Here is a 25,000-nt window from a genome sequence, read left to right as displayed (position 1 = left end):
ACAATGTACAAACATAAAGACAATGGCCACTTTTTGTGTGAATCACCTTAGATTGTACCATTTAAATTTGTTATCAGATCATGATATAAAAAGTGTACAAACTATGAATTTGGTTACAATCTTTCAAAAAAACCTCCATATATGTCTTCATATTTCCTTTATTTTCCAAACTTTTGAGCATTCCCAAATAATGTCTTAATTATTTTCATATATTTTTGCCTTATAGCACCTTGAGTGTATGCAGGTGATCAGCTGGTACTCATAGGTGACATATTACATGTAGGTAAAAGAGTTTTATCCACTTTCTCCTTCCCAAAGAGGTCAGAGTATCACAAAAGGTGAAACAAATGGCAAGAGCTATCCACATATGCTGACAAAACTGACAAAATCCATTATTTCCCACTTTCAGCTGTTTGTTTTTCGGGTGGGGGGTGGGGTCGCAAGCTTTTTCTTTTTTTTTTCTTCTCAATAACTCTGAAGAAACAATGCACATTCCCAGTTAAGATGAATACATTTCTGTTAACAAGTCTTTATCCTCATTTACAATATGTACAGGCATCTTTGTGGGTGTCAACTGTTTCGGCCTAGCTGGTCCTCCGAGGCACAACTAAGCTGGCCAGGTGGACACCAAATTCTCCTGTTGTTTGTGGAGTAGGTAGAAAAATTACCCTCAAAAAGAAAACAGTAAAATGATTCCTTTTGACGACGATTATTTGAAGTGAAAGTGTGGGCCAAATGCTTTTGAACTTAATTTCCTTGGTAAACAACAGCATCATGTGACTTACAAATGGATGATTGATCTGATGAAATTTCATTATATAGTTTGATAGATATCAGATGATATAATGATTAAACACAAAATGTGGCTGCATGTTGTCAAGATGATTCATTTCAATGGTAGGATACACAGATTTGTTTATCAGTGACTATGCTGAATTAAACGCTACCTAAAATCATGTTGCGCTGAGACAAATTTGCTCTCTACACACATATGCCTTTTGAAGTAACATGTTTAAATGATTTTGTGTTTAATCAGTACATGACTACATATTGTTAAAATGAAATCATCTTTCTAGCCTTACACTTCAATAATAAAACCAATACAAAATAATTTACCAAAAACACAAACCAAAAACAAAAAAAAGAAAAAAGAAAACAACAAATGGGATACACATTTTTTTAAAATGGTCGTAGCTTTTCCAAAAGCTGCATTTTCGATAACAAAAATAAAAACAATATCATATATTTAATTCATGTAAGGCTGTGATATAGTTTTTAAAATACCACTTGTACATATTGACATTTTACGAACAATTCTGATATTAACACGGTCTCTTCAGTACAACGACAGCCCCTTGTGTGATACACTTATCTTGGTTGCTCAACCCACCATATATAAGATTCAGGTGGCAAGGAGAATGTTAGTTCTTTAGTGGATGTACAATTAATGTATTTGTATCTATGATAGAGTGAACAACATAACAACATGTGACATTAATATTGCTTAACAGGACCTGGAAAACAAAATCCAGAAGTTATTGTGACTGGGCAGCGATGGCGGCTCGCTCTGAAATGGATCGGCGCCATGTAGCGGGGATAAGTCCAGTTTAGAGCTGGCCGCCACCTGAGAACCATGTGACCCTGATGGAACAAGAAAATGTGCGGCCTGCGTGCGTTCTGATCGACGCACGCAGAGAGAGGGAGAGACTGAACAAGCAGCAGACAAACCTGTGAGAGTTATAGCTTATGCAGAGAGATCTGTGATTATGTGTGTGTGTGTGTGTGTTTGAGCCCACTGATCCTACTAAGGTCAAAGGTCGGGGCTTTTTGAGGACAGACCACAGGGCACAGAGCCAGACAAACATGGACAGTCGGTTTTTACGAAAGAAAAAGAAAAAGAAAAGGACAAATATCATCTAAGACGATACAAAAATATTCACAAGGATATTTACAATAGTTTCTTTCTTTTAAAAAATAATACATTTGCATACTGGACAGCACTTTACTCATATAGTGTATTTTGGAACACAATAAAGATGGCAAGATGTGAACTTCTGGGCTTCAGTAACAGGGGAAAACCAAGGGTGATTTGAGCCATATCCAACAATCCTTCGCCGTATAGCTTACAGACATGCATCTGTCGCCTCTCCCTATCTTTGGTGACGAAATACCGATTCCCCGCTGAATAGGTGAGAAGTGGCAATTTATTCAAAAAGACAATTTACTAAAAGACCTTGTGCCATTTTTTTGTCTAAAAATATACCAAATGTCTTTTGAATGACAGAGGTATCCCTTCTAGAAAAAATAAGCTTAACCAAGCAAGTTTAGAGAATTCTAATCAGAAACCTTTCAGACATAGAGCGTTTCCACACAAGGGCATAAGCATTGGCTGGCACACACACACACACACACACACACACACACACACACACACACACCTAGTTGTAGGAAAGTGATCGTGGGTGAAGACAGACATTACATTACATGGATGTCAATGCCAAAGACACTGTGACTAACAGCATGGGTCATCGATGCAAAAACCTCATGTAGTTATCAACTAACTCAAAGCTTTCGGCCCTGTTTATCTCTTGGTGTTCGGTATTTAGGATAGACACCCTGGCTTAGAATTCTACATAACAAAATTCATGCCGCCCCTTGGCTATATGACAGTGTCATAAGATGGATATGTTTCACACGAGATATGTTTCAGATGCCACACAAGAAGCACCAATATCTCAGTGCACTCATTGTAGGTTCGAAAACGTTCCTTATTCAAGCTAATTCGGGCAAAGATTTGGTGTAGACCACGATACCATAAATACACAATCCCTTACAAGCATTTACGAGCAAACAAATGTTTGAACAAACGTGATGACAATATGAAAACCATTTCTGGGTTTGAGATTACAACAAGTCTCCTTTTCTGACGATTGTGGTTGATAGCCTTCATCCCTTTGTGATGTGTTCCTTTTTTTTTGGAAAAAAATAGAGGTTAAAAAACCATAAATCTCTTGTGCTTTCAAATGATGTTCTAGAATCAAAACAGTGCTACTGGTCGGACTGGAAAACAAACTGTTAGTTACACAACGATTTCCTGACTGATTGACAAAAACAAGAAATGGTAGGACACACACTGGCCAGAATGGATTTTTTAAAACGTTTTTTGACAAATTGAGTTATTTTATCTTCTTCAGATCAAATAAAACCGAGTAAAAAAATGCTACTACATTTTTGAGAAGATTCACACACTGAGATCCCACATGTCTTTTAAAAAAATGAACCCAGGATAGCTGCACAGTTTTTTTTCTTTTGTCATTTTGTCTTTTTCCCCCCCAGAGTATCACTCTATGGCCGCCAGTGCAAATGCCAGAAGCATTACATAATTCTTTCTTTCTTACTTTCTTTCCTTCTTTCTTTGTTTTCATAAAACAGTTCAGTCAACCTGTACTTGTCTGTGAAATCTGTCCACTGTGAGGAAGAAGAGAGGGAGTGCATCTTTGTGTTTTTTTTTACTTTTCATCAAGTACTGAGTTGTCCCCAAACTGTGGTTGTCCAAATCAGGAAGCCCCCCACCGTTTGTAGTGTTCATCGTCTCAGTTATTTTCAAACAGGGACAGAAGGTCGTCGTTGTTATTGCTGGGAAGATCTGGGGGGTCCAGGTAAGACAACAGGTCGTCCGGGTTCGCAAGTTCAGGGAGAAGCTGTCGGGAAAGAGACAAGGAGAAATAGTGTATCAGTAAAACCGGTTGTGTGCCATCAAAGCAAATGATTCATTAGGAGGTGTTAAAAAACGAAAACAGAACCCTGTGAATCCAACTAATCCAGAACCCTCTGCCAGCTCAGTATCACCAGGGCCTAGAGTCCTCATGCGGACTAATGTCTGTACTTACATCTAGAGAGGGCTCGGGCATATCTGGCGGCACTTGGCCCGACCCATCCAGGCCGCCCGAGGGGTTGAAGCCGAGGTCGGGGTGGGGGTGCGGGTGTGGGTGGCTGTTGGGGCCTTGCTGCTGCTGCTGGGCCTGTGGCTGGGCCTGCTGCTGGGGGGCCTGGGCTTGAGGGGGCTGGGGAGGCTGCTGGCGACCGGGCTGCTGGCCTGGGGGACCACCGTGGTGGAGCGGCTGGCCTGACGGGGTGCCCGGCCCGTGGGACGGCCCGTGCAGGTTATGCTGCATGGGATTGTGGGGCGAGTCAGTGCTGACAGAATGAGGTACCTGACGGGAGAGAGAGAGAGAGAGAGAGAGGAGAGAGAGAGAGAGAGAGAGAGAGAGAGAGAGAGAGAGAGAGAGAGAGAGAGAAAGAAAGGTCAGGACTCACATTTTGCCCCAACTGCTAAACTACTTGCTGCTTGTTTCTAGATAATTTGTTTGCTTGTTGGAGTGATTTTTTCTCAATTTCACAACACCCTCAGTGTTAAATTCATAAAAATGTTTTGGTCCAGCTCAATATGATACAGATTTTATAAAGTAATTATGTTTTCCTAAAATCTGCATACAATCATCATGTATATTAAGTCTGCACTTTACAGATGCTGGTGTCACTACAATAACAACATTGTAAAACTGGCTCATCAAAAGGATTTAGAGATGCCGTTTTGTGTTTGCTCTGTTTCAGATGTCCAGCGTGGCACTTACTGAGTCCGGCATGCCGTGGTTGAGGGGCTTGTCCGGGCCCATGAGTGAGTTGGGCATGTCTGGCGGGTGGGAGAGCTGGGGGCCATGCATAAAGTCATTCACCGACGAGCCTCCAACGTTGCCGTGGGGGAAGTCAAAGTTCCCGTGCCCCTGGAAATTGTTGCCTATGAGAGAGAGAGAGAGAGAGAGAGAGTGGTTAGCATTTACACTGCAGAAATACAATAGTAAAGGGAATGATCTAAAACTTGTTTTTGAGTGATATTGTACAGTGTAGTACTGTGCTGTACTGTGTACTGTTCGAATGAATAGTCAAAAGAGTATTTTAGTACTTTGATCCCAAAAATACAGCAAGGGCTGTATTCAATCAATATGATTCTGGAAATCAAAATGACATCTGGAAACTGACAGATGATAGCAGGTAACTAATGACTAATTAGCCTTTAAATAATATAGCTTAGCCCATACATAAATAGCTATTCACCCATAAGCCAAGGTTAACATAGCTGAGCAGGAAAGACTGAGGAATGATCAAAGCTCATGTGTGACTGTGACAGGACTCGGTATCTTGGTTGCTTTTATACAGTATAAACTTTAGACAGTATAGCCTCTGATCTGATGACTTATTAAATCACCCATCGGACAAAGTTTATATTGCTTATATTAAATTATATTTCTTTATAGAACAGGGAAGACAGAAGAACGGCCAAAGTGCGAAGAGTCGTTACCTTGGTTGCCGTACTCGCCGCTGTTTCCACCTTGTTGCTGTGACGATATGTTGGGGTACGGCGACGGCCCCGGCCCCAGCTGGGCGATCATCTCCATCACGTTGGGCATGATCATCTGGCTCGGGCTCATGGTCTTGAAGCGCTTGGCCAGCGGTCCGTCAGGGTCCTCCTTGATGTGCATCTCCGACTTGATGGCCACCGGCCGCCAGCTACATGTTGGGTCGATGGTCACCTCCTCAAACTCCGAGCTGTAAGAGGGATTTTAAAGTTCAAAGGGCAGTTCTCGCGCTGAGGTGCAAGGCTTGACTACAGCCTATGATCCAGGTTGAAGTTCTGGAAATCGGAGAAGAAGAGTACATACAGTACTGAACATGAACTGGAAAACTACTGTTACTTACTTTTGTATAGCGTTTAGGATGCCCCACATGTATTGGTCGACTTCCAGGCCCTCTAACAATGCGGTTTTACTGAAAGAGAGACAAGCGAACATGAATGACTCTAAAATCTTCAAAAACATCTCAAACCCACATTCAAAAAAAAACATACATACGGAAAAGCATACAAACATAAAAACGGAAAATTCCAGAAAAAAGGAAAAGTTATGCATCGCTGACTTACTTGCATACTGGACATCGCCACGTCCCTCGCTCACAATTCAACTGCAAGTAGGACTCCAAGTCAAAGCACTGCGAAGAGACAACAAAGACCATCAGTCGCAGTTGGGGATTTAAAGATGGCTGACGTACAGAGGAACAGAGGACAGACGGCATATGCTGTTGGGGGGGGGGGACGCTCACCTGTACGTGTTTACAGTCATGTCCCCGCGCCGGTAGCTGGATCCGCCGGAAGGTGATCGGACACTTGAGCGACACTTTGATGGCCGTCTGTTCGACGCCGTCCTCTCCGTTCATTGTGGTGTTCCCAGACGAAGCCGCTACGCTGCTGAAGTTCCTCTTCACTGGAGCAGCACGGAGAACAGGGAAACACAGATATTGTTAGGATGGAAGTGGGCTTGGAAAACCTCAACAAAAAAAATGTCATGTCATAAGGTGACACATGAAGAAAATGAACAGGAAGACAAGAAGAGGTTGATGTGGAGATCAAGGTGGAAAGAAGTATCCACAAGGACGACTAAAGAGATACAAAAAATAGAAGAAGAAAAAAAAAGTCTGGAAGAATGTAAAGAGAACAGGAGCGTGGGGAAGGTGTTTGTGGTGTGGGGGCACCTTTGGTGATGCAGTGCTCAGCTGGGAGCAGCCTCTTCTTCAGCAGGCCCTGCAGGACCGAGCGCACCGACGGCCGATGCACCAGCTGCAGCACAAACAGGTGCGACTGCAGGGAGACACAAACCAGGATGAGCACAAAGAGCCTTTCAACCTGACTACAGTACCTCATGTTGTAAACTTGAATAAATTCAGGAAAACGCACATCTAAGCAGGTAACATAACATGCGCATAACATACAAAATGCTGGTATCTCCAGAGTTTAGATTTAACTTTGAATTTATTAATTTAGCAGACACTTTTATCCAAAGTGACTTACATGTCAATTATATTACAAGGGCCATTGTCCCCAGAGCAACTCGGGGTTAAGTGCCTTGCTCAAGTGCACAACAGTGGAAGATGGGAACTGAACCCACAACTTTTCAGGCTACTGCATGCTAGCCCTGCTCCTACTACCACTATGCTACCCCGCCCCAGAGTTGCTAAATACTGTTGATTTAACACAATCCATGAGTTAAAAAATGTTTCATTGTTTTTTTTGTTTTGTTCAGTTGTTTTAAAACTGACGAGATTGACTGCGGTGAAATGTTTCACAGACACACAGTGACGCACACACTCACAGCAGAAGTGATACTCACACAGCAGCAGGCCGTGACGGTGATCTGGATGGTGTTCCTGCCCGGCTGGCACACCTGCTTCAGGTGCAGGGGTTTGTGGGACGTCTTGTTGTCGCCCCTCTCGATGGTGAGCGGCGTGGCGTTGACGCTCACCTGCACCGACGCTGGCCAGTTGGTGTTCATCTGACGGTCCTCGTGATGGTAGCACTTAAACTGCAGCTCCAGGTCCGACCTGAGGTCAGAGAGACACAGTCCATCGGTACCAGTATTGCCGAGCAGCCACAAGTTTTGTCAAGTGATTTTGACACGATTTTAGCCCTGACAAATTTATAATTTTTAGCAATTAGAAGTGTAGTTACGACAAATTATTTATTTTTTTGCACTGATGCCATCCAGCAGACATGGTTCCACATCTAGAAACTACTTCAAACAATGATGTCATTTCAAAACAGCACTTTCTTTTCACATCTTATTTTACCTCCCTAGCTTTTAAATACCAATACGCTATTTCTCTCTGTCCGTCGTGCGTGTTAATTTCTGTGGTGCGGCGGTCAGGTGTGCTCACCTCCACATGAGCGTCTGGTGCACGGAGGGTCGCAGGTGGAACACGTGGTTGCTGACGGCCAGGTTGTGCTCCAGTCGGAAGGGTTCCAGGACCACACCGTCCCGCACAGGGAAGGTCAAACGCAGCTCCTCATGGGGATTCCCTGGGGAGGAAGAGGGGGGGGAGAGAGAGAGAGAAAACATGAGGTCAGAACTAAGCAGATGTGTTGTCAGCTTAAATCAAGATGTAGATTAAAATACATGTTTTCTTGGATTTGAGTGGACTACATTTACAGATATTCATAGTACACAGTATAGACCTGCTATACATGAAGCATCTCTATAAATACATAACATGTAATAAATAATATAGACATTTTATAAATATACACTGTCTAGTGCAGGACGGGTCCTTTTCAAGCACACTGTTCAGACATGTACCTGGTGGCGGAGGCAGTGCGCTCATATTTGGTTTGATATCGGGCGGGAATATCGGCTTCACATCCTGGCCGGGCGACAGGTATGGCGGCATACTGCTTCCTGGGGTCATGGGGGGCGTGGGGTTGCCGGGTACCGGCGAATGCGGGTAGTTACCCACCGGCCGAGGAGCCTGAGGAGACATCCACACACGAACATCAGAACAGATGTACAATAAACCAAATCCAAATCGTTTTGGCAAAGTTGCAAGTAGACTCAGCACTTAGAAGTAGCAGCATATGGATAGGCATACTGTACTAATAAAGTTTTGATAGTGAATATTGCTGCTGTACTTACCCCGTTCATATTCCCTTGGTTATATTGGAATCCACTCCCAGAGAAATTATTACTCTGACCATTAAATGGCTCAGGCTGTAAAGATGAAAGATAAAACCATAAATAATCACTATGTGTTCAACACGACACTAAAAAAAATGTATTTAGAGAAGGTCATGGGTATTTCTTGAGTTATAAAAGCTCACCTTGAAATACTGGCCCATGCCTGCACCTGGTGGAGGGTACTGGCCAGGGTTCTGTTGCCCCGGCATCCTCTGACCGGGGTAGTTGGGCGAGGGGAGCGGCCGAGAGGCGTTGGGGTTGGCGTACTGCCCCTGCTGGTTGGCGAACTGGCTGTTTGGTCCATACTGCTGGCCCCCGTAGTTGTTCTGGGGAGGAGAGGGAGTGGAGAGAGCCATCGGTCACTGACTGTGCGCTGCTATCCTATCAGTCCCTACATCACTGGCTACCGTGACAATACAGGAAATGAATGATGAACGCCAAAAGGAAATGATTTCTCTGCCTCATTACACAGCCGAATTTGATGTATTTCACGCTGCTCTCGCAGATATGATAATTATATTTTTGGCACATAGTTAGGAAAGACTTTGTAAGATGTATTGCTTCTCCAAAATGGTAATAATAAAAGATGAGACTTAAGAACCTTTTTTTGCAACAGACAGTATAGGTAGAATTGAGCACTACTAATTGAGTATACAGTAATACAGTAATTGTATAAATACATTTACTTTTAGGTCTACAAAATACAGTACATGTTCCAGCATTTAATCAGGCCTGGCAAGACTGCCAGCATAACTGTAGTGCCTACTGTGAATGTAGTCGGGGATCTAGCGCTCAGTGGTGCTGCCATGGTGCCTGCACCCACCTCCCCCGGGTACTGCCTCTTCATGCCCTGCATGGGCATCCCTTGTGGCCCCCGGGGGCCTGGGTAGCCCTGCTGGGGCATCCGCTGACCGTGGCTCCCGAAGGGCCCCATGCCCTGGGGTCGCGGCTGGTTCATGCCCATGGGAGGCCCGCCCATGTTGGACGCGTTCATGCCGCCGCCCATGGGGTTCATGTTGCCCGGCAGGGAGGGTGGGCCCCGGGGCCCCTGCTGGTTCATGAACTGGCCACCGTACGCCTGGTTGGGTCCCATCTGGAAAGAGGAAGACATCTGTACAGAAGGCAGGCCGCATTAGGACTCACAGAGTGCCTGAGCATGTGGGTGCAACTGACTTTTTGTTCATCACGCTGGGGGAGCTTATCTGTCCTCCGACCTAAGAGAGGCAAGGATGCTTCTGTGGCTCAGCACTGACCAAGAGTAAAACCAAATCCTTGTGCTGCAACAGGAGGTCCATGTTTGTGCTAGTTTGCTAAGCAACTCATTCAACTTGTGCTGTGATTGCGGTGTGTTTAGAGTGGGGTGTACTGTGCATTATGTGTCCAAGTATAATGGAGCTGAAAGTTTGTCGTCGTCGTCATCATCATCATCACCACCATAATCCTACATAAAATGTTGTGTGTGTGTGTGTGTGTGTGTGTGTGTGTGTAAGGGCCTCTTACCGGTCCATATTGGTTCATGTCCTTGTTCTGGGTCTCCTGCAGGGCGGCCACCGTTGCCGTGGCAGTTGCGGTTGCCGTGGCGGCGGCGGCAGCGACTGCGGCGGCGGCAGCAGCTGCAGCAGGTTGGGTGAAGTCGGAGGGCGGTCGGGAATGGGGAGGCATTCCCATACCTCCGGGAGTGTTGGGACCGCCAGGGTAACTGTAGGAACACAAGCCAAAGTTTCACAAAGTTACTTTTAATATGTCACTTTGCTTTGAGAACATGAGACACAATTATACTTCCATATCATTTCCCACCCACAACATGAAGCATGCTATGCTTGAAATGTGTTTTGTTTGTGTTGTTCGTGTTTGACTATAATAACAGTGTTTGCTGCTTTCTTCTCTTGAAAAATCTTAAATCTTTACAAGAAATTTACCTGGTTTAATATAGGATATATATATATATATATATATATATATATATAAGCTTTAGTGTATACAAAGGCACATGGACGACTACAGATAGTATAACTCAAATCTCCTCATAGAACCCCCTGTACTAGCAGCTAAATATGCATTATAATCTATGGTTTATTGGTATTACATGTCTTAATAGTGCTGAAAAGTCACACTCTGACACAAATACCCCCAACCAGCGCGACTCCCCGTCCACACCCCGGCCCTACTGTACAGCTGGACACTCACCTGCCCCCGTAGCCCCCTCCGCCGGGGTAGTTGGGTCGGCCATACATGTTCTGCTGCATGTACGCCTGGTTGCTGTTTCCCTTGCCCGAGAACTGCTGCTGCTGGCCTTGGAACTGGGGCGAGTTGATGCCCGGGTTGCCCCCCGACATGCCCGAGCCCATGGGGTTGCCGCCGGGGTTCATGGGGTTGTTGCCGCTCGCCATGGGGTTCCCCAAAACCTGAGAGAGGGAAAGAGAGAGAACAGGCCAGTAAGGACGAGGAAGATGATGAGGAACTTGAGGAACACTGAGGGACATGAATCCCAGTGTGCACACACACAGTGGGATTGTGCTAGCAAAGTTGTATTTCCACCTCAACCAATCAGGCTTCACCTGAGGTTCACTGTAGGTTGGATCATTCCTTTTCTAACAATAACTGCTTTGTTTTGGCACATTTTTCCACCCCCTGTGCGTTATCCTTGAATATCTTGAGCAGCCGTGAAAGCAATAAGGGCGCAGCAAACACAGGAGTTATTTGGAAAAAAAGGGATGAGGATTGCAAAACCAATAGGCGGGGCCTGTGGTGGAGACATCATTTACTCCCACAGTTCCCGAAAATTTGACTGTCTACTGCGAGACAGTCAAAACAGGGAGGTGAGAGGGAGGGAGAGAGAGAGAGCGCCTCTTAAAAGTTAATTCTCTGGAACACTACATGAAAGTGCTGTGGTCATGGGTTGGGCAGCTGCAGGCATATGCTTGAGTGAGTGTGTGTGTGTGTGTGTGTGTGTGTGTGTGTGTGTGTGTGTGTGTGTGTGTGTGTGAGAGTGATTCTCTGAATTTGTAGTTCTACATGCAAATCTACAGTATGTGATGCATACTGAAAATGTGTGAGCATGCACACTGTTAATCTGTATATATGCATCTAAGCGTGTTCAAGTGTGTTTACGCGTGTACAGTATGTGTGGGTGTGAGTGCATGTGTGTGGATTCTCACCTGACTTTGTGACGTATTGGTTACACCCCAGACAGTGGTCACCACGGAGAGTGATCCAGGAGGCTGATTGGTGTTTTGTTGCCAGGCGACCGAGTCGTACGGAAATGACCCGTCGCTGTGGAGACAGATTAAACAGTAACGTCAGGAACTCGCCACTGTGAAGGCCCAGATGAGTCAATCTCTAGAGTGCCAGACTAAACAGACAATCACTCTCTATGAAATGTGACTCACTGAGACGGAGTTTTGCTCACATACTGAAGAAGCGCTTGCCCTAGCCTAGAGTGACTAAACCAAACTAACAGGTTTACTAACATTATAAAAAAGTAGATCAACCAACCCAAATTTTACATGAGTATAAGTATAAGTATAAGTATATATACTCTTTTGAGCCCGTGAGGGAAATTTGGTCTCTGCATTTATCCCAATCCGTGAATTAGTGAAACACAAACAGCACACAGTGTACACACAGTGAGGTGAAGCACACACTAATCCCGGCGCAGTGAGCTGCCTGCAACAACAGCGGCGCTCGAGGAGCAGTGAGGGGTTAGGTGCCTTGCTCAAGAGCACTTCAGCTGTGCCTACTGGTCGGGGTTCGAACCGGCAACCCTCCGGTTACAAGTCAGAAGCACTAACCAGTAGGCCACGGCTGCCCTTATGAGCGATGTATCAAAACAAAAAAGTAAATATATATGTAAACCACTAAAAACTATAATATAAAAACTATATCCTTATATATAATTACCGGTAAATATATATCATATTATAGATAGAGGTCATATATCCTACGTTACTATAGAAAGAAGTGCCTTCTGAAAGGCTACATGTAATCAAGTACTTAGGGTAGGAATATAGCAAGCATTGTAAAAAGACAATAAACACTGAATGAAGAAACAATGAAGTCTGCCATTCACTGTGCCATCATGACCATGATGACCATCCACAGTGTCCCGCTGTGTTGCTGTTGTGTCTGTGTAATGTGTGCTGTGCTGTGCTCACCCGTGAGACAGGCCAGGCTTCATGGGGCCCATGGGCGGCTGCATGGGCACTTTCCCTTGCGACTCGCCCTGTCGAGACTTCTGGTGCCGGAGCAGCAGCAGACGACCCAGCTCCTCACACCAGGAAGACAGCAGCGCTGATGACAGAAGGACAGGGATAGAAAGAGAGAGAGAGAGAGAGAGAGAGAGAGAAACGGTCAAGCACTCAAAATGGCACAGTTGCGTGATACAGGAATGCAGGGATTTGCAGGAATAGTACACAACCTGAAGAGCTTCAAAGGCAACTAGAGATCTGACACAGAAACCTCCTCAGACTAAGAATCTTTGTCATTGCTACAACGTATCTGTGTACCTGACAATAAGAATAGTTTGACTCTCGGGAGGATTCTAAAAACAATCCTTAATCAGAGCTTTTTAAGTGGAACTAAAGAAGGCCATCTGAAAGTAACACTGAAGGGATCCACACTGAATCCTCTCCTCTATAGGGTATGTGTGTGGGGTTAGACGCTGAGCTAGTTATAGTCAAGCAGTTCCACACTATGACCACTAGGAGGTGCCCTGGCCCCAGTGCGAGGCATGGGGGGACTTCTGCTCCAGCCTCCCTGCTACTGGAGGTCTCTCTGAGCGCTTGATCACATCATGTGCTTTTCATCTGCAGTCAATCTCTATCCCCATGCAAGCTACAAAAGAGCACTTCCCCTCTTCCTCCCTGATGGAAAATGAAAGTGTGTGTGTGTCCTAGTGCAGGCATGTGTGTGTGTGTGTGTGTGTATATATATGTGAGTGTGCGTTCTAGTGCAGGCATGTGTGAGTGTGTGTGTGTGTGTGTGTGTGTGTTTATGTGTGTGTGTTTTCTTGCATGTGTATGTGAATGTGTGTGTGTGTGTGTGTGTGTGTGTGTGTGTGTTCTAGTGCAGGCATGTGTGTATGTGTGTGTGAGATCGTGGCCCCAGGGCAGCTGCCAGTGCTTGTGATTCTTATGACTTTCCACTGAAGAGACAGTGCTCACGTTACATTTTCATCACCCTCAGTCTAATAATCTGCAGCACTACCAGAGAAAAGAGAACAGATTTGTAACAGAGACGGGGGAGAAAGGAAGAAAGAGAGACAGAGAGAGAGAAAAGGAGGGATAGAGGGGATAAGATACGCAGAGAGAGCAAACAGAGGACAAAAAATATATTCCTCTCTCTCTCTCTCTCTCCACACAAACACACCTAAGGACCAGAGGCATTTGGATCGAGAGCAGGCAAAACAAAACACTGTTTTCAGAACAGAACAATCCTTAAGACATAAACCTGAAACTTCAACACAAACACACAAACTCACACACACACACACACACACACACACACACACACACACACACATCCATCTTGTGAAAGTGTTGCATCTTGGCCCCAGCAGGCAGCTCCGTCTTTCATTTGAACACTGAGCACATTTGAGCACACCATCCTCGCAGTGTGAAGACGTGTATGGAGTGGAATACAAAAGATGTGTACAGATGGTGCCAGCAGTCTTTCAGCTCCCCATCTCTCTCCCTCTCTCTATTCTCTCTCTCTCTCTCCTTCAGTCATCTCCCTCTCTCTAATTCCCTCTCTTTTTTGTTCTCTCTCTTCTCTCTCCCCCTGTCCCTGTGTCTCCTTCCCTCACTCCCTCCACCCCTCTTTCCTTCTCATTCCCCCCTCTCTCTCTCCCCATCTCTCTCCTCCCTCCCCCTCTTTTTCTCCCTCTCCGTCTCTCTGTTGAAGCAGCTGGGCTTTTCTCCTTCGTGGTTTGCTGAAGCAGGTGGCAGCGCGCACACACACACACACACACACACACACAAACACAGAGGCGGACTCTGGGCACTTGCTCTGGGCGATCGATCCCCAGCCGTCAACGAGGCAGACCTCGGGGTGGCAATGTGACCGAGCGAACACCCCGCCGCGGGTGCCCTTCACTGCCCCCTAAGCCACCCAGGGCCAGAGAAACAGCCAGTACGCACCACACACCCACAGCACAGCCACAGCACGATAGAGGCACCCAACTCCCATATGCTATACACGTGAGAGCCCCACCCGTTTGGCTGATTTCCTGCACCGTCACCTTTTCAGACCGCAAGGACACGAGTTTAGTGACCACAGAACAGATATTAATGAAGTGCTTACACGTAGTGGCTACATGGTTAAGTGAAACATACTTCAGAACGTCTCACGGTGAGGTTGGATCAAGTGGTTTAGCAAGTGTGTCTATACTGTGCTCAAACCTGTCAACAAACGGCCAACGGAGTGGACCATGTGTCGCATTTCAACAGAGCACAGACATATCTGATGTAATTATGGGATGCTCTTATGTAAAGCCTATGGCAACACAGGCCTTTCTACAGAAGACTAAGTACACTTAAGACTCACCACTGGGTTGTATTCCAACATGATGGCATCATGGCACACCATGCCAGCAAAACCACCGGCAAAGCCACACTCAGACAGGAGAAGACTGGCAGTGATTTGGCAACAAGCAACTGAGGAATGTTAATGAAAATGTAGCGTCTCGTAGCGATAACAGGCAAAATAACAATTTACCACACAAGACGTTGCACGACAATGTCTCAGCTTTTGAGACGACAAGCAATGGGCGACGAGCGAATTGGCAGCGGTCTGTCCACGGCTTATAAGTTGTCGCAGTGCCTCTGCCCGGTGTGGTTTTCCGGTCGCAGACCATTTGCATACTGACAACACATGAGACATTGCTTATGTCAGCCTAGCAAATGGCAACATGAAAGGGACCGGGGAAATACCTTTCACTGGCGTGGGCCATAATCGCCCACCACTAACAGACTCAATACAGTTGAGCTGCTTCATCAGCTCCTCTCTCACACATTCACAAATCAGTCAGAGGCATAAAAATACCTGGGGAAAACCTTGGAGAAAATCCTTTCATCAGTGGGGTTCCCTGACTTGCTGATCACTAACAGACTTACTACAGGTGAGTTACGTCCGACAGCCCCTTCCATTACAACCTTCACAAATCATCAGAGAGAGTTGTGAAGAACGGATCATGGACACGGCAACAAAAGAGAGGAGTGTGGGAGTGAGTGGCGAGAGGGAGAGAGGAGGAGAGGGTCTCGTCTCTTCTCTTCTCAGCTCGTCTCATTTCGTCTCGTCTCACCACACCTCAGTTCAGCGGGTGGAGTTACACCCCCCGTCCCAAAGCCCAGTATTAAACACCAGCTTATCGCTCCAGGAAATCACCACCTTGGTCAAGCAGAACCGCTCACACAGAGGCTGCCACTCTGTCATCGAGAGAGAAAGAGAGACAGAAAGAGGCTGTGTGTGTGTGTGAGTGTGGTTGAGGGTTTCACATGACTGAGAGAAGATAGCAGACAGAGGACTTTAACAGGCTCAGTGATTTCTGCTGTCAACTACTGCCACTACCATCTCGCCACACTCAATCCCTCTCTCTCTCTCTCTCTCTCTCTCACTCATACACACAACACACACCAGACACAATCTCTCTCGCTCCCTATCATACACACACACACACACACACACACACACACACACACACACACACACACAAATAAATCCCACAGTATATAGATGTATCTTCTACTGAGACAAACACAAATAAACCCTCTCTCTCTGTCCCAACCCCTTGGCTGGCCTCTCTCCCTGCCGTTCCCACTGGGGAGCAGTGAGGACACAATGTAAGGATTGTCTGCCTCCCCGCTCTCTGTCTGCAGCCAGTTCAGCAGGGGCCAAACAGCTCTCTCACAGAGCGCTGCACGGCCAAACTAGAACTCAGAGACTGCACTACGCACTACATTAAACACTTCAACAGAACACATCCAAAACACACACACAGATACGCGCGCAAGCACAAGCACACGCACACACACACACACACAGAGACACACACAGACACAAGAGCAAACATGCTGCATCTAACGGCCAACTTGCCACCCAACAAGCTAATCTGTCAATGCTGACTCCTAAATCACCACTCTGAACATTTTCTCTCTCTCTCCATTTCTTTCTCTCTCCCTCCCTCTCCCTGCTTCTCTCTCTCTCTCTCTCTCTCTCTCTCGTTGACAGAGATGAAAACAGGATTAGGTCCTCTCTATTATTTTCGGCGTTCCAGTCAGTGCTCTGTGTTATTGAGGCCTGCTCCCCCAGGCGTCGGTGCAGTTGAGACTTATTGATACATCTGTGGGTTTACAGCCCCAGCCCCACTGCCTGCTGGTCATTCACAGTTAAGAGCAGTAATGGATCTGAGGTGTGTGTGTGTGTGTGTGTGTGTGTGTGTGTTCTGTGAGCCGACGATACAGCTTGAAGCCACAGTGACCCCATGAGATAAATGAAAAATGGTGTGTGCTGGTGCTTGATGCTTCTTCAATTTTCTCCCCCTTCACCACTGGTTTCTCTGTCAAGGCCCCACGTCTGTTCAGTGAGGGCCATCAGGAGCTACCACTGCTTGTGTGCTGGGAAACTAAAAGGGCTACAAGAATTATTTGATGTGTGTGTGTGTGTGTGTGTGTGTGTGTGTGTGTGTGCATACAATCAAGTATGCTAGCTGGCAAATGTGTCCACCTGTGTCCACCATGTAAACAAAAGCAGCCATATTGTAGACTCTGTCTCCACACCAGAGGCAGCAGGGATGGCTGATGCTGAAGGCTCCCAAACCACAACGCACATGCACACACCTCACACACATGCACACACCTCATCTCTCTCCCTTTTCTGCACTGGACACCTGCTCCTTATCCGCATCACTGGTCTCTTGCCAGTCGTCCATCCCATACAAGCAGTAGACAGACAGACAGACATGAATATACACACACACAGATACACACCACAGACAGTGTCTCAGTAACCTCTCAATGTCCTTGTAGTTAAAAGGTTACACCTCTCCCGTTTCTGCCCTGGGACCTTCATCAACCTTTTCATGTTTGCAAATGATCTCATCCACCCACACTCATCCACCCCCTCTTTCTCTCTCTCTTTCTCTCTCTCTCTCTCACACACACACACACACACACACACATAAATACACAAGTGTGACTAGTATCCCTGTAAGGCTAGTAGTTGTTGTGACCAGCAGTGTCTGAGTTCTCTGTTCAACACTTCACATTCATTCACTTCACAACAACCTTAGAATCTTTTGCAATAAACGCTAAATGACAATGAGTTAATGGTTACTTGCACCTCACTTTGAATGAAACAACTATATGTACAGGCAAATGTAAAGGCCTGTAAAGGCATGTCACTCCAAAGTATTTCCAGAGGCTGAATGAGAATCTGAGAGCATGATAAAAGTTCAGAATTAGCTCCTTAGTCCAACTGACAAGCTAACATGTTTCTGATGCAAAAGTAACACATTCAGAACAAACACTAATAACGTTTTAACTCAGTGTCACAGTATCCTTTGTGTTAAAAGTGTTGGACGAGTTGTACGGCAAGGGAGCCGTAACCATAGTTACTCAACAAGCAGCACGGAGGCCGGGATAAACATTCCTGAGAGGGCCTAGGAGAGTGGTGTGTGTGTGTGTGTGTGTGTGTGTGTGTGTGTGTGTCCAGTGCTCTACAGCATCTACAGTGTGTTTGGAATGAACAGGACAAAAAAAAGAAAAATAACTAAATCAGAAAAAAGGAGACAAAAATACCGTTGAATCCACTGCCTGAACCCCCCACCCTCCAATCTTTTCCCTCTCACTTTCTATCTCTAGCTCTTTCTCTCTCTCTCTCTCTCTCTCTCTCTCTCTCTCTCTCTCTCTCTCTCTCTCTCTCTCTCTCTCTCTCTCTCTCTCTCTCTCTCTCTCTCTCTCTCTCTCTCTCTCTCTCTGCACTTGTTGTTCAGGCCCCCACTAAATGGGATGCCAAGCAGGACACAGAGCCCACAATCCCAGCAGCCCCGGCTGCCCGCATGGGTGAGGGCTAATAAATCATGGCTGTCTCGCGCTCCAGTCCCTGGCACTGCCCGCACCGTGGCACAGATGAGATGCCCACAAACCCCCTCTAAAATCAACACTAACCTCACATCACCATCACCACCAACACCACTCGCCTGGCGTCTAAAGCCTCTTTGTCTTTGTCCAGATGCCACAAATGATCCGGCCATGCCAACCTGATAATGTGAAAAGACTGAATGGTTGGAACTTGGCTGCCAGGGGAATGCCCCCCACTCTCTCTCTGTGTGTGTGTGTGTGTGTGTGTGCACTGTAGGTTACATTCAGTTAACTGTATCACAGTGCAGCCATTAATTGGAACAAACCAGTCTACCTGGAGCAGGATGGGGGCTTTGTGCCCAACAACCTGCTCCTCAGCCTGAAACCACCAGATGTGTAGGACAGAGAGGGACTGACGGAGAAGAGAGGGACCCTGGGAGGGATAAGGGGAAGCCCACCACAGCTTTAACTCTTAAGTCTAACACTAAACAATCACTCTTGCAAAAGCATACAGCTGGCAACATACTAGGAGGTTTGCGAAATAGCCATCATAGCTGTGGTGTGTATTTTTTTTTTAGCAGTATATATATATACTGCTAAAAAAAAAATAAGGGAACACTTCAATCATACACTGGATCGGTACTCTGACACTGTTTGGTTGAGGATGGAGGGTTTCAAAAAATGTGTTTTAACAATTGTGGAAAACTGTAAGTGTTCCCTTAATTTTTTTTGAGCAGTGTATATATATTCAGCAGAGACTGAGGACTGCATTGATGTACTGTACATGTGGCAGCCATACACTCTCTGTCGCCAAGCTTGCGTTGGTCTAATTATGAAGCCGTCCAAAAAGGTCCCTTCATCCATCTGTTCCAGTCTAGGACAGATGATACATGTTTCTCCACTTTTATGGATCACCATCCTTACATTGCTCCTCTTTCTCACTCCTTTTTGCTCACACATCTTGTGTCTCTCTCTCTCTCTCTTCTTTTCTTTCTCTCCAACTCACTGTCCTTCCTTTCCCCCCCTCTCTGTTCTGGAGCCGAGCTGGATGTGCCTCAGTCAGCCCCTCAGACGAGCTCATCAGTGGGGACTCCCTCTAACCTCTCTGGCTGCTTCTGCTCCTCCAGCCTCATGCAAGCCACATGCATGAGTGACGATGGCTCAGGAGGTAGGAGGAGTCATGCAGTCACTGGAAGGTTGCTGATTCGAGCCCAACTACCACCCTGTCAACGTGCCTTTGAGCAAGACACTGAACCGCAAATACTTTCAATGTGCTGGCTGGCACCTTGCATGGCAGCCTCCGCCATCAATGAATGAATGAATGGGTGAGTGAACGGGTGAATGTGAGGCATTACTCTGTAAAGCTCTTTAAGTGCTTGAAGAGGTAGAAAAGCACATCAATTCAGGACAGCCCTGTGGGTCTAATGGATCTGAACTGAAGTGTGTATAAAAATACATGCAGCACTCTCCATGAGAAACAATCTCCATGAGAAACAAACAGCAACTATAATATTAAAGTAAAACTATAATATGGCAATACATGGAAATACAAGAATGAAACAACTCCAGTGTTGGAGCATCGCCTCAATGTTGTCTTCCTGTGGCATCCCTCCATGTGCTTACTTTCCACTTGTTACGCCAGCAATTGCCACATCACACCCAGCCACCACAGCTGGTCCTCTGATAGAGATGCTGGATGTCCCGTTTTGATTAAGACCTTTACTAATGCCACACAAATTGACTCCAAATGCGGTCTTGTCCTTATGTGCCTCTCCACAAAGAGAGCCTGTCCACAGCTTTTTTTTTTTCCAGATGAACATGAACATCAAAACATCAGCAGATACATAAAAGCATGATACTGATGCCAGACACCAAAACGCTTAATATGCTAAATGCCAGACTGCTCAATAAATTACTAAATCATCACACATTTATTCCAGTGTAAAAAGTCATGCCTCAGCACCCTGCAAATCCCACAATACAATGCTTAGATTGCAAAGAAGGACCACCAATACAGACTTCCATAGACACATTTGAATGCGGTCAGACAATGGGACAACTGACAGTAAACATCTAATCGTGTCACATCCCAAGTAGGTCAGGTTGTGGTTGTCCCCATATTTTAGACGCAGTCTTCAAAGAATCAAACAATAGTGCCCCCCCCCCACACACACACACACACACACACCCACACACACACACACACGACCCCCCCATCCAGGCCAGAGGACCCAGCTAGACTTCCTGGGGCGCGGCAGTGGTAGCGACAGCGGCGGTGGCGGGAGCATACGCCCCCTTAAGCCCGAGCAGCCGGGGGAAGCTCCAGCCTCTCGGCCTCCCACCGAGATCTTGCTAAGTTGCCTCCACATCAATCCAACCTAAATTCAATTTGCAATTGGTTAATGCACAGCGCTCCTCGAAGGCTGCAAAGCTGATTTACCGAGGATGGATAAAAGGGGGAAGAGAGAGGAGAGAGAGAGAGAGAGAGAGAGAGAGAGAGAGAGAGAACAGTCATTTCCCCCAAACCTACATCTTTACACTTTAATTCAGGTCATCAAGGGAAGCTTGGAGGCCCTACAGGGCAATGATGGGCAAATACTGCAGTAATATCGGCTCTTTCCATGCCGTACCAAATCATTCAGCTTCCCTGGCCCTCTATCTGCATCAGTATCAGTGGAGATGTGGGGATATTTCTAGTGTGTGTGCTTGCGTGGTGATATTCTAAATCTTTGCAGCATTATGCAAGAAATTATTTTGAAACTGAATAAGAGAATGAATGTTATGTCACCTCAAAGGGCAATAACAAGTAATGGTGAGATTGTTGAGGCCTTTATTATTTTACGCTAGTGGGAATTGGACTGTGTGTGTGTGTGTGTGAATTTGTGTGCCAAACAGACCAAATTAATGTGCATGTAACTGTGTGTGTTTGTGTCTCCAAGCCAAAGCAGACACCTGTGTGTTTGTATGAGTTTGTGTCTGTTTGTGGTCATCTGCCAAGTGAACATGTGTGTGTTTGTGTGTGTGTGTCTGTTTGCCCCCGTGTTGTCAGCTTATCACAGTGGGTGACCTGCCATATGAAAACACACACAAATGCACACACACACACACTCACAAACACACACATACAGAAATACACACACACACAACAAGGGAGGGGAGCTTAGAGCTGGCCAGACGGTTTCCCCGAGCAACAGGCTGCCCTTAGCGGAGGGGGAGCGTTAAGTCTACGTCTGCGATGATCCTAATTAAAGGACAGAGCAGATGCTGGAGGGGACCGGCCAGATATGAAGGGAGGGGGGGCGACAGAGATGGTGGCCGGGGTGGGTTGGAGGTGGCAGACCAGGACCCTGTTACAGGCTGGCATTCTCCTAGCCAAAGCCCCCACCCCACACACACACACACACACACACACACCTCATTAATGGTGGGCCATAAGGTCAGCAGCAAAAGTGCGACTGAACAACAGGGCGTGAGGGCTCTTTGCGCAAAATCCTCATCCGTAGGTGATGTGCACAGTTGTACATGACACAGCCACATTTTACTGAAGCACAATTACAAATGGAAGCATAAACCCCTTTGTGTGACTATTTTAGGACCATGGGCCCGGTCCCCACAAAAGCACAAAATAACGATAACAGACACACACACACACATCCCACTACAACTGGCATAACTGCTTGACTGCAGGAAGACAATACTCTATGAGACTGTTCAGCACAAACGAAGTTACTCACACAATTCAGGCACGACTATACACACAGATCTTCACCCAAACTCAGCTGGAGTGGTGGCGGCGCTCTAAACAGCCCTGGCTGGTTTCATCAGGGCACCGGCAGTCTCCCGCAGCCTCCACAGCAGGTGTGGACATCAACACCCTGTCAAGAGGCTAGCTGTGGATCTGATAGGAGGAGCTCGCTGGAGCCCCAATAAGGTGTGACACACGAGGCTACACGAACAAAAACAGGATTGTGTGCCTAACAGGGGAAGCTACACCAGGCGTTGCTAATTGTTGCAGCAGATGCAACGTGAACGGAGCGCTTCAGTTACGTGCCTGGTGTAGCTTCCCTGTAAGGTGTTTAAACAAACACGAGGCTGAATTAGGAGAATTAGGAGATTCTTGGGAGATCCTTTTAGATCTGTTTTACAAGGAACTCCGACTTAAACTTGACCAGGTCAAATTTACTAAGTGGACAAGCTGGGTATTAATCACAGAAGTCAGCACATGTTCTGTCAAACTGCCTTCGAATACACCTGACGTCCAGAGTGGCCTCCAGGTCCAAGGCGACCGCCGCCTGGCATTCAATCCTCTTGTTTATTGATTGAATAATTGCTTTAGCCGACTCCAGCAAGACAGACGGAGAAATCAAAGCCTGGGATACAGTACCAGTTCCACGAACAGCAGGAATCCACTTTACCTTGGGAGGAGGACACCTGGCTCAGCTTCAAGGCCTCTCTCTTTCTAACTCTCTCTTTCTCTCTGTCTTACTCCCTCTCTTTCTTCTCTCACTCTCTTTCTTTCTTTCTCTCTCTCTCTCTCTCTCTCTCTCTCTCTCTCTCTCTCTCTCTCTCTCTCTCCATGGTTCCCCCCCCCCCTCTATTCCACTATTCTCTTTTTCCCAATAGCTGCATGTGGTTAAATCATGAGATCAAGCTCTATGTTAAGTGAGCACAACCATTAATTGCAAATGTTACTTCTCTTGAGGCACTCACAATATGAGCATTATTTAATTATGCTGCATGACACATGACATGATATGTCAAATCTGTTCTGTGTTTTACAGAGTCACACAACACTCCCCGAAACTAAGTAAACCAAACACTTTACCTCCTAGCTCTTCAGATTAAGAGACCTGAAGAGTATATTGACACACCCATCCACCCACACACACACAAACACTCACACACCTTTTAACTCTGCAGCTCAGGAACATCGGGTCCGTAACTACTAACCCTCTAAATCAGGCAAGTCTCAATTTCCTGAAATCACAAATGCTGCTCTCTCAGACGAACCCGCTTTTCGAGGCCTACGCCACTTTGGATAAACATGACCACTGAGAAGCCGTAGGTGTGAAATACTCCGCTGTGACTTATGCACACTCTCATATACGCGATCATATAAGTTCCCTCCCTGGCCCACATACATACTGATTGAGACATACACCACAAATAACCAAATGTGAGAACATCTGCTGTACGACCACAGCTTTGTAATGCTGTGCAACGTTCAGCTCTCCCCTACTGCAAGAGACACATTCAGAAATCTACTTTATAGCCTTGTGCCGCTAGTTCAGCTTGGGCATGTCCTCCATGGTGAGAGATGAGGACATAATGCTTTATCAATGCACATCTGATCAGCACTAACACATTTTTATATGCACCAGAGCAAACCAAATGCGGGGAAACCAACCCTGGAGTTGACATACAGCTCAATATCCCACTACAGCTGTTTGGGTACTTGCAATTCAGGCCAACTGCTGGCTGTAACTCAATTTTACGGGACAGATAGCAAAACATTATTCATAATTATGCATGCTTTTAGCATGCTGTATAACTCATTATTTGTATGCCACCATGTTTATTGATGTTTACTGGCTATAAACCAATATGTCTGTTCAACTCGGCCTTAGTTTTTTCCCAATGTAGCTCAGGCATTCATAAAAAAGAAATATTAAGCAATTCAGGATAACAAATGAAATATTCAATTCAATACATACTTCATAAAGAAATAAAAGACAGGCTTATTCTGCCCTGCCTGCTTGTGTAGTACACCTGTCAAACCAAATCTGGGAGGGCTGTGTTTTTGCTTGTCAAAATGGAAAACAAGACGTGCTGTTTATGCACATTCAGAGGAGAAAGAACAGAACCCTCAAAGAGAGCAAGAGAAAGAAGGAGAGAGGGAATGAGTGACTCATTATGAGGAGTGCAAGAGCTTTAAATCACACCTGGGCCAAAGAAGCGTGAACTTCTAATTCACGTCGTCATTGTCAGCGGTTGCCTGTGTAATTTATTCTATTTTAACAATTTGTGTGATTATAGAAAATGAAACATTTACCTTTTTCAAATGAATGGCAGGTTAGCACTGCAACACATTCATCAGTAGGGCAAAACTAACCTGTCTCACAGCAGTCTAACCCCAGCTGACGTTCCTACTTCGTGGGTGAACAATCCAACTCTTGGTGACATTGCGCCCTGTGGCAGTTGATCTGAGGGAGATGTTTGTCTGAACACTCTTTATTACCCAAGAATCTCATGGGAAGGTAAATCACCCAAACAAACCTCACAGTCTCACTCCCATATGCAAGGTCTACACCTCTGTGATGAACAGGAGTTCTGTTCCCACCATCAGAGGCTTTGTCTCTCCAAACT

The 25,000-nt window shown here is 46.0% G+C and overlaps 1 protein-coding gene across 7 annotated transcripts in view; it reads right to left on the bottom strand.

Moving 5' to 3' along the window:
• The window catches only part of zmiz1a (zinc finger, MIZ-type containing 1a), a 140,820-nt gene that overhangs the window by 143 nt on the left and 115,677 nt on the right, over window positions 1-25,000 (bottom strand). For 2 of the 7 annotated variants that reach the window (XM_048232971.1, XM_048232977.1), the window contains 18 exons: window positions 12,713-12,848; window positions 11,717-11,831; window positions 10,746-10,963; window positions 10,059-10,257; window positions 9,325-9,669; window positions 8,702-8,884; window positions 8,517-8,591; window positions 8,184-8,352; window positions 7,765-7,906; window positions 7,203-7,431; window positions 6,586-6,691; window positions 6,157-6,317; window positions 5,978-6,045; window positions 5,758-5,826; window positions 5,360-5,607; window positions 4,635-4,798; window positions 3,891-4,214; window positions 1-3,701 (listed from right to left, as the gene is read on the bottom strand). The exon at window positions 1-3,701 is cut by the window's left edge and continues 143 nt beyond it. In XM_048232971.1, the coding sequence (XP_048088928.1) occupies window positions 3,594-3,701; window positions 3,891-4,214; window positions 4,635-4,798; window positions 5,360-5,607; window positions 5,758-5,826; window positions 5,978-6,045; window positions 6,157-6,317; window positions 6,586-6,691; window positions 7,203-7,431; window positions 7,765-7,906; window positions 8,184-8,352; window positions 8,517-8,591; window positions 8,702-8,884; window positions 9,325-9,669; window positions 10,059-10,257; window positions 10,746-10,963; window positions 11,717-11,831; window positions 12,713-12,848 (3,059 nt within the window). In that variant the 3' untranslated portion in view covers window positions 1-3,593. The remainder of the gene's footprint in view (window positions 3,702-3,890; window positions 4,215-4,634; window positions 4,799-5,359; window positions 5,608-5,757; window positions 5,827-5,977; window positions 6,046-6,156; window positions 6,318-6,585; window positions 6,692-7,202; window positions 7,432-7,764; window positions 7,907-8,183; window positions 8,353-8,516; window positions 8,592-8,701; window positions 8,885-9,324; window positions 9,670-10,058; window positions 10,258-10,745; window positions 10,964-11,716; window positions 11,832-12,712; window positions 12,849-25,000) is intronic. The other 5 variants (XM_048232972.1, XM_048232974.1, XM_048232975.1 and 2 more) reach the window with 5 other exon arrangements.

The sequence above is a fragment of the Alosa alosa genome, chromosome 22 (assembly GCF_017589495.1).
Source record: "Alosa alosa isolate M-15738 ecotype Scorff River chromosome 22, AALO_Geno_1.1, whole genome shotgun sequence".
NCBI classification, from domain to species: domain Eukaryota; kingdom Metazoa; phylum Chordata; class Actinopteri; order Clupeiformes; family Clupeidae; genus Alosa; species Alosa alosa.
This window is presented reverse-complemented; position numbering and strand designations above follow the sequence as displayed.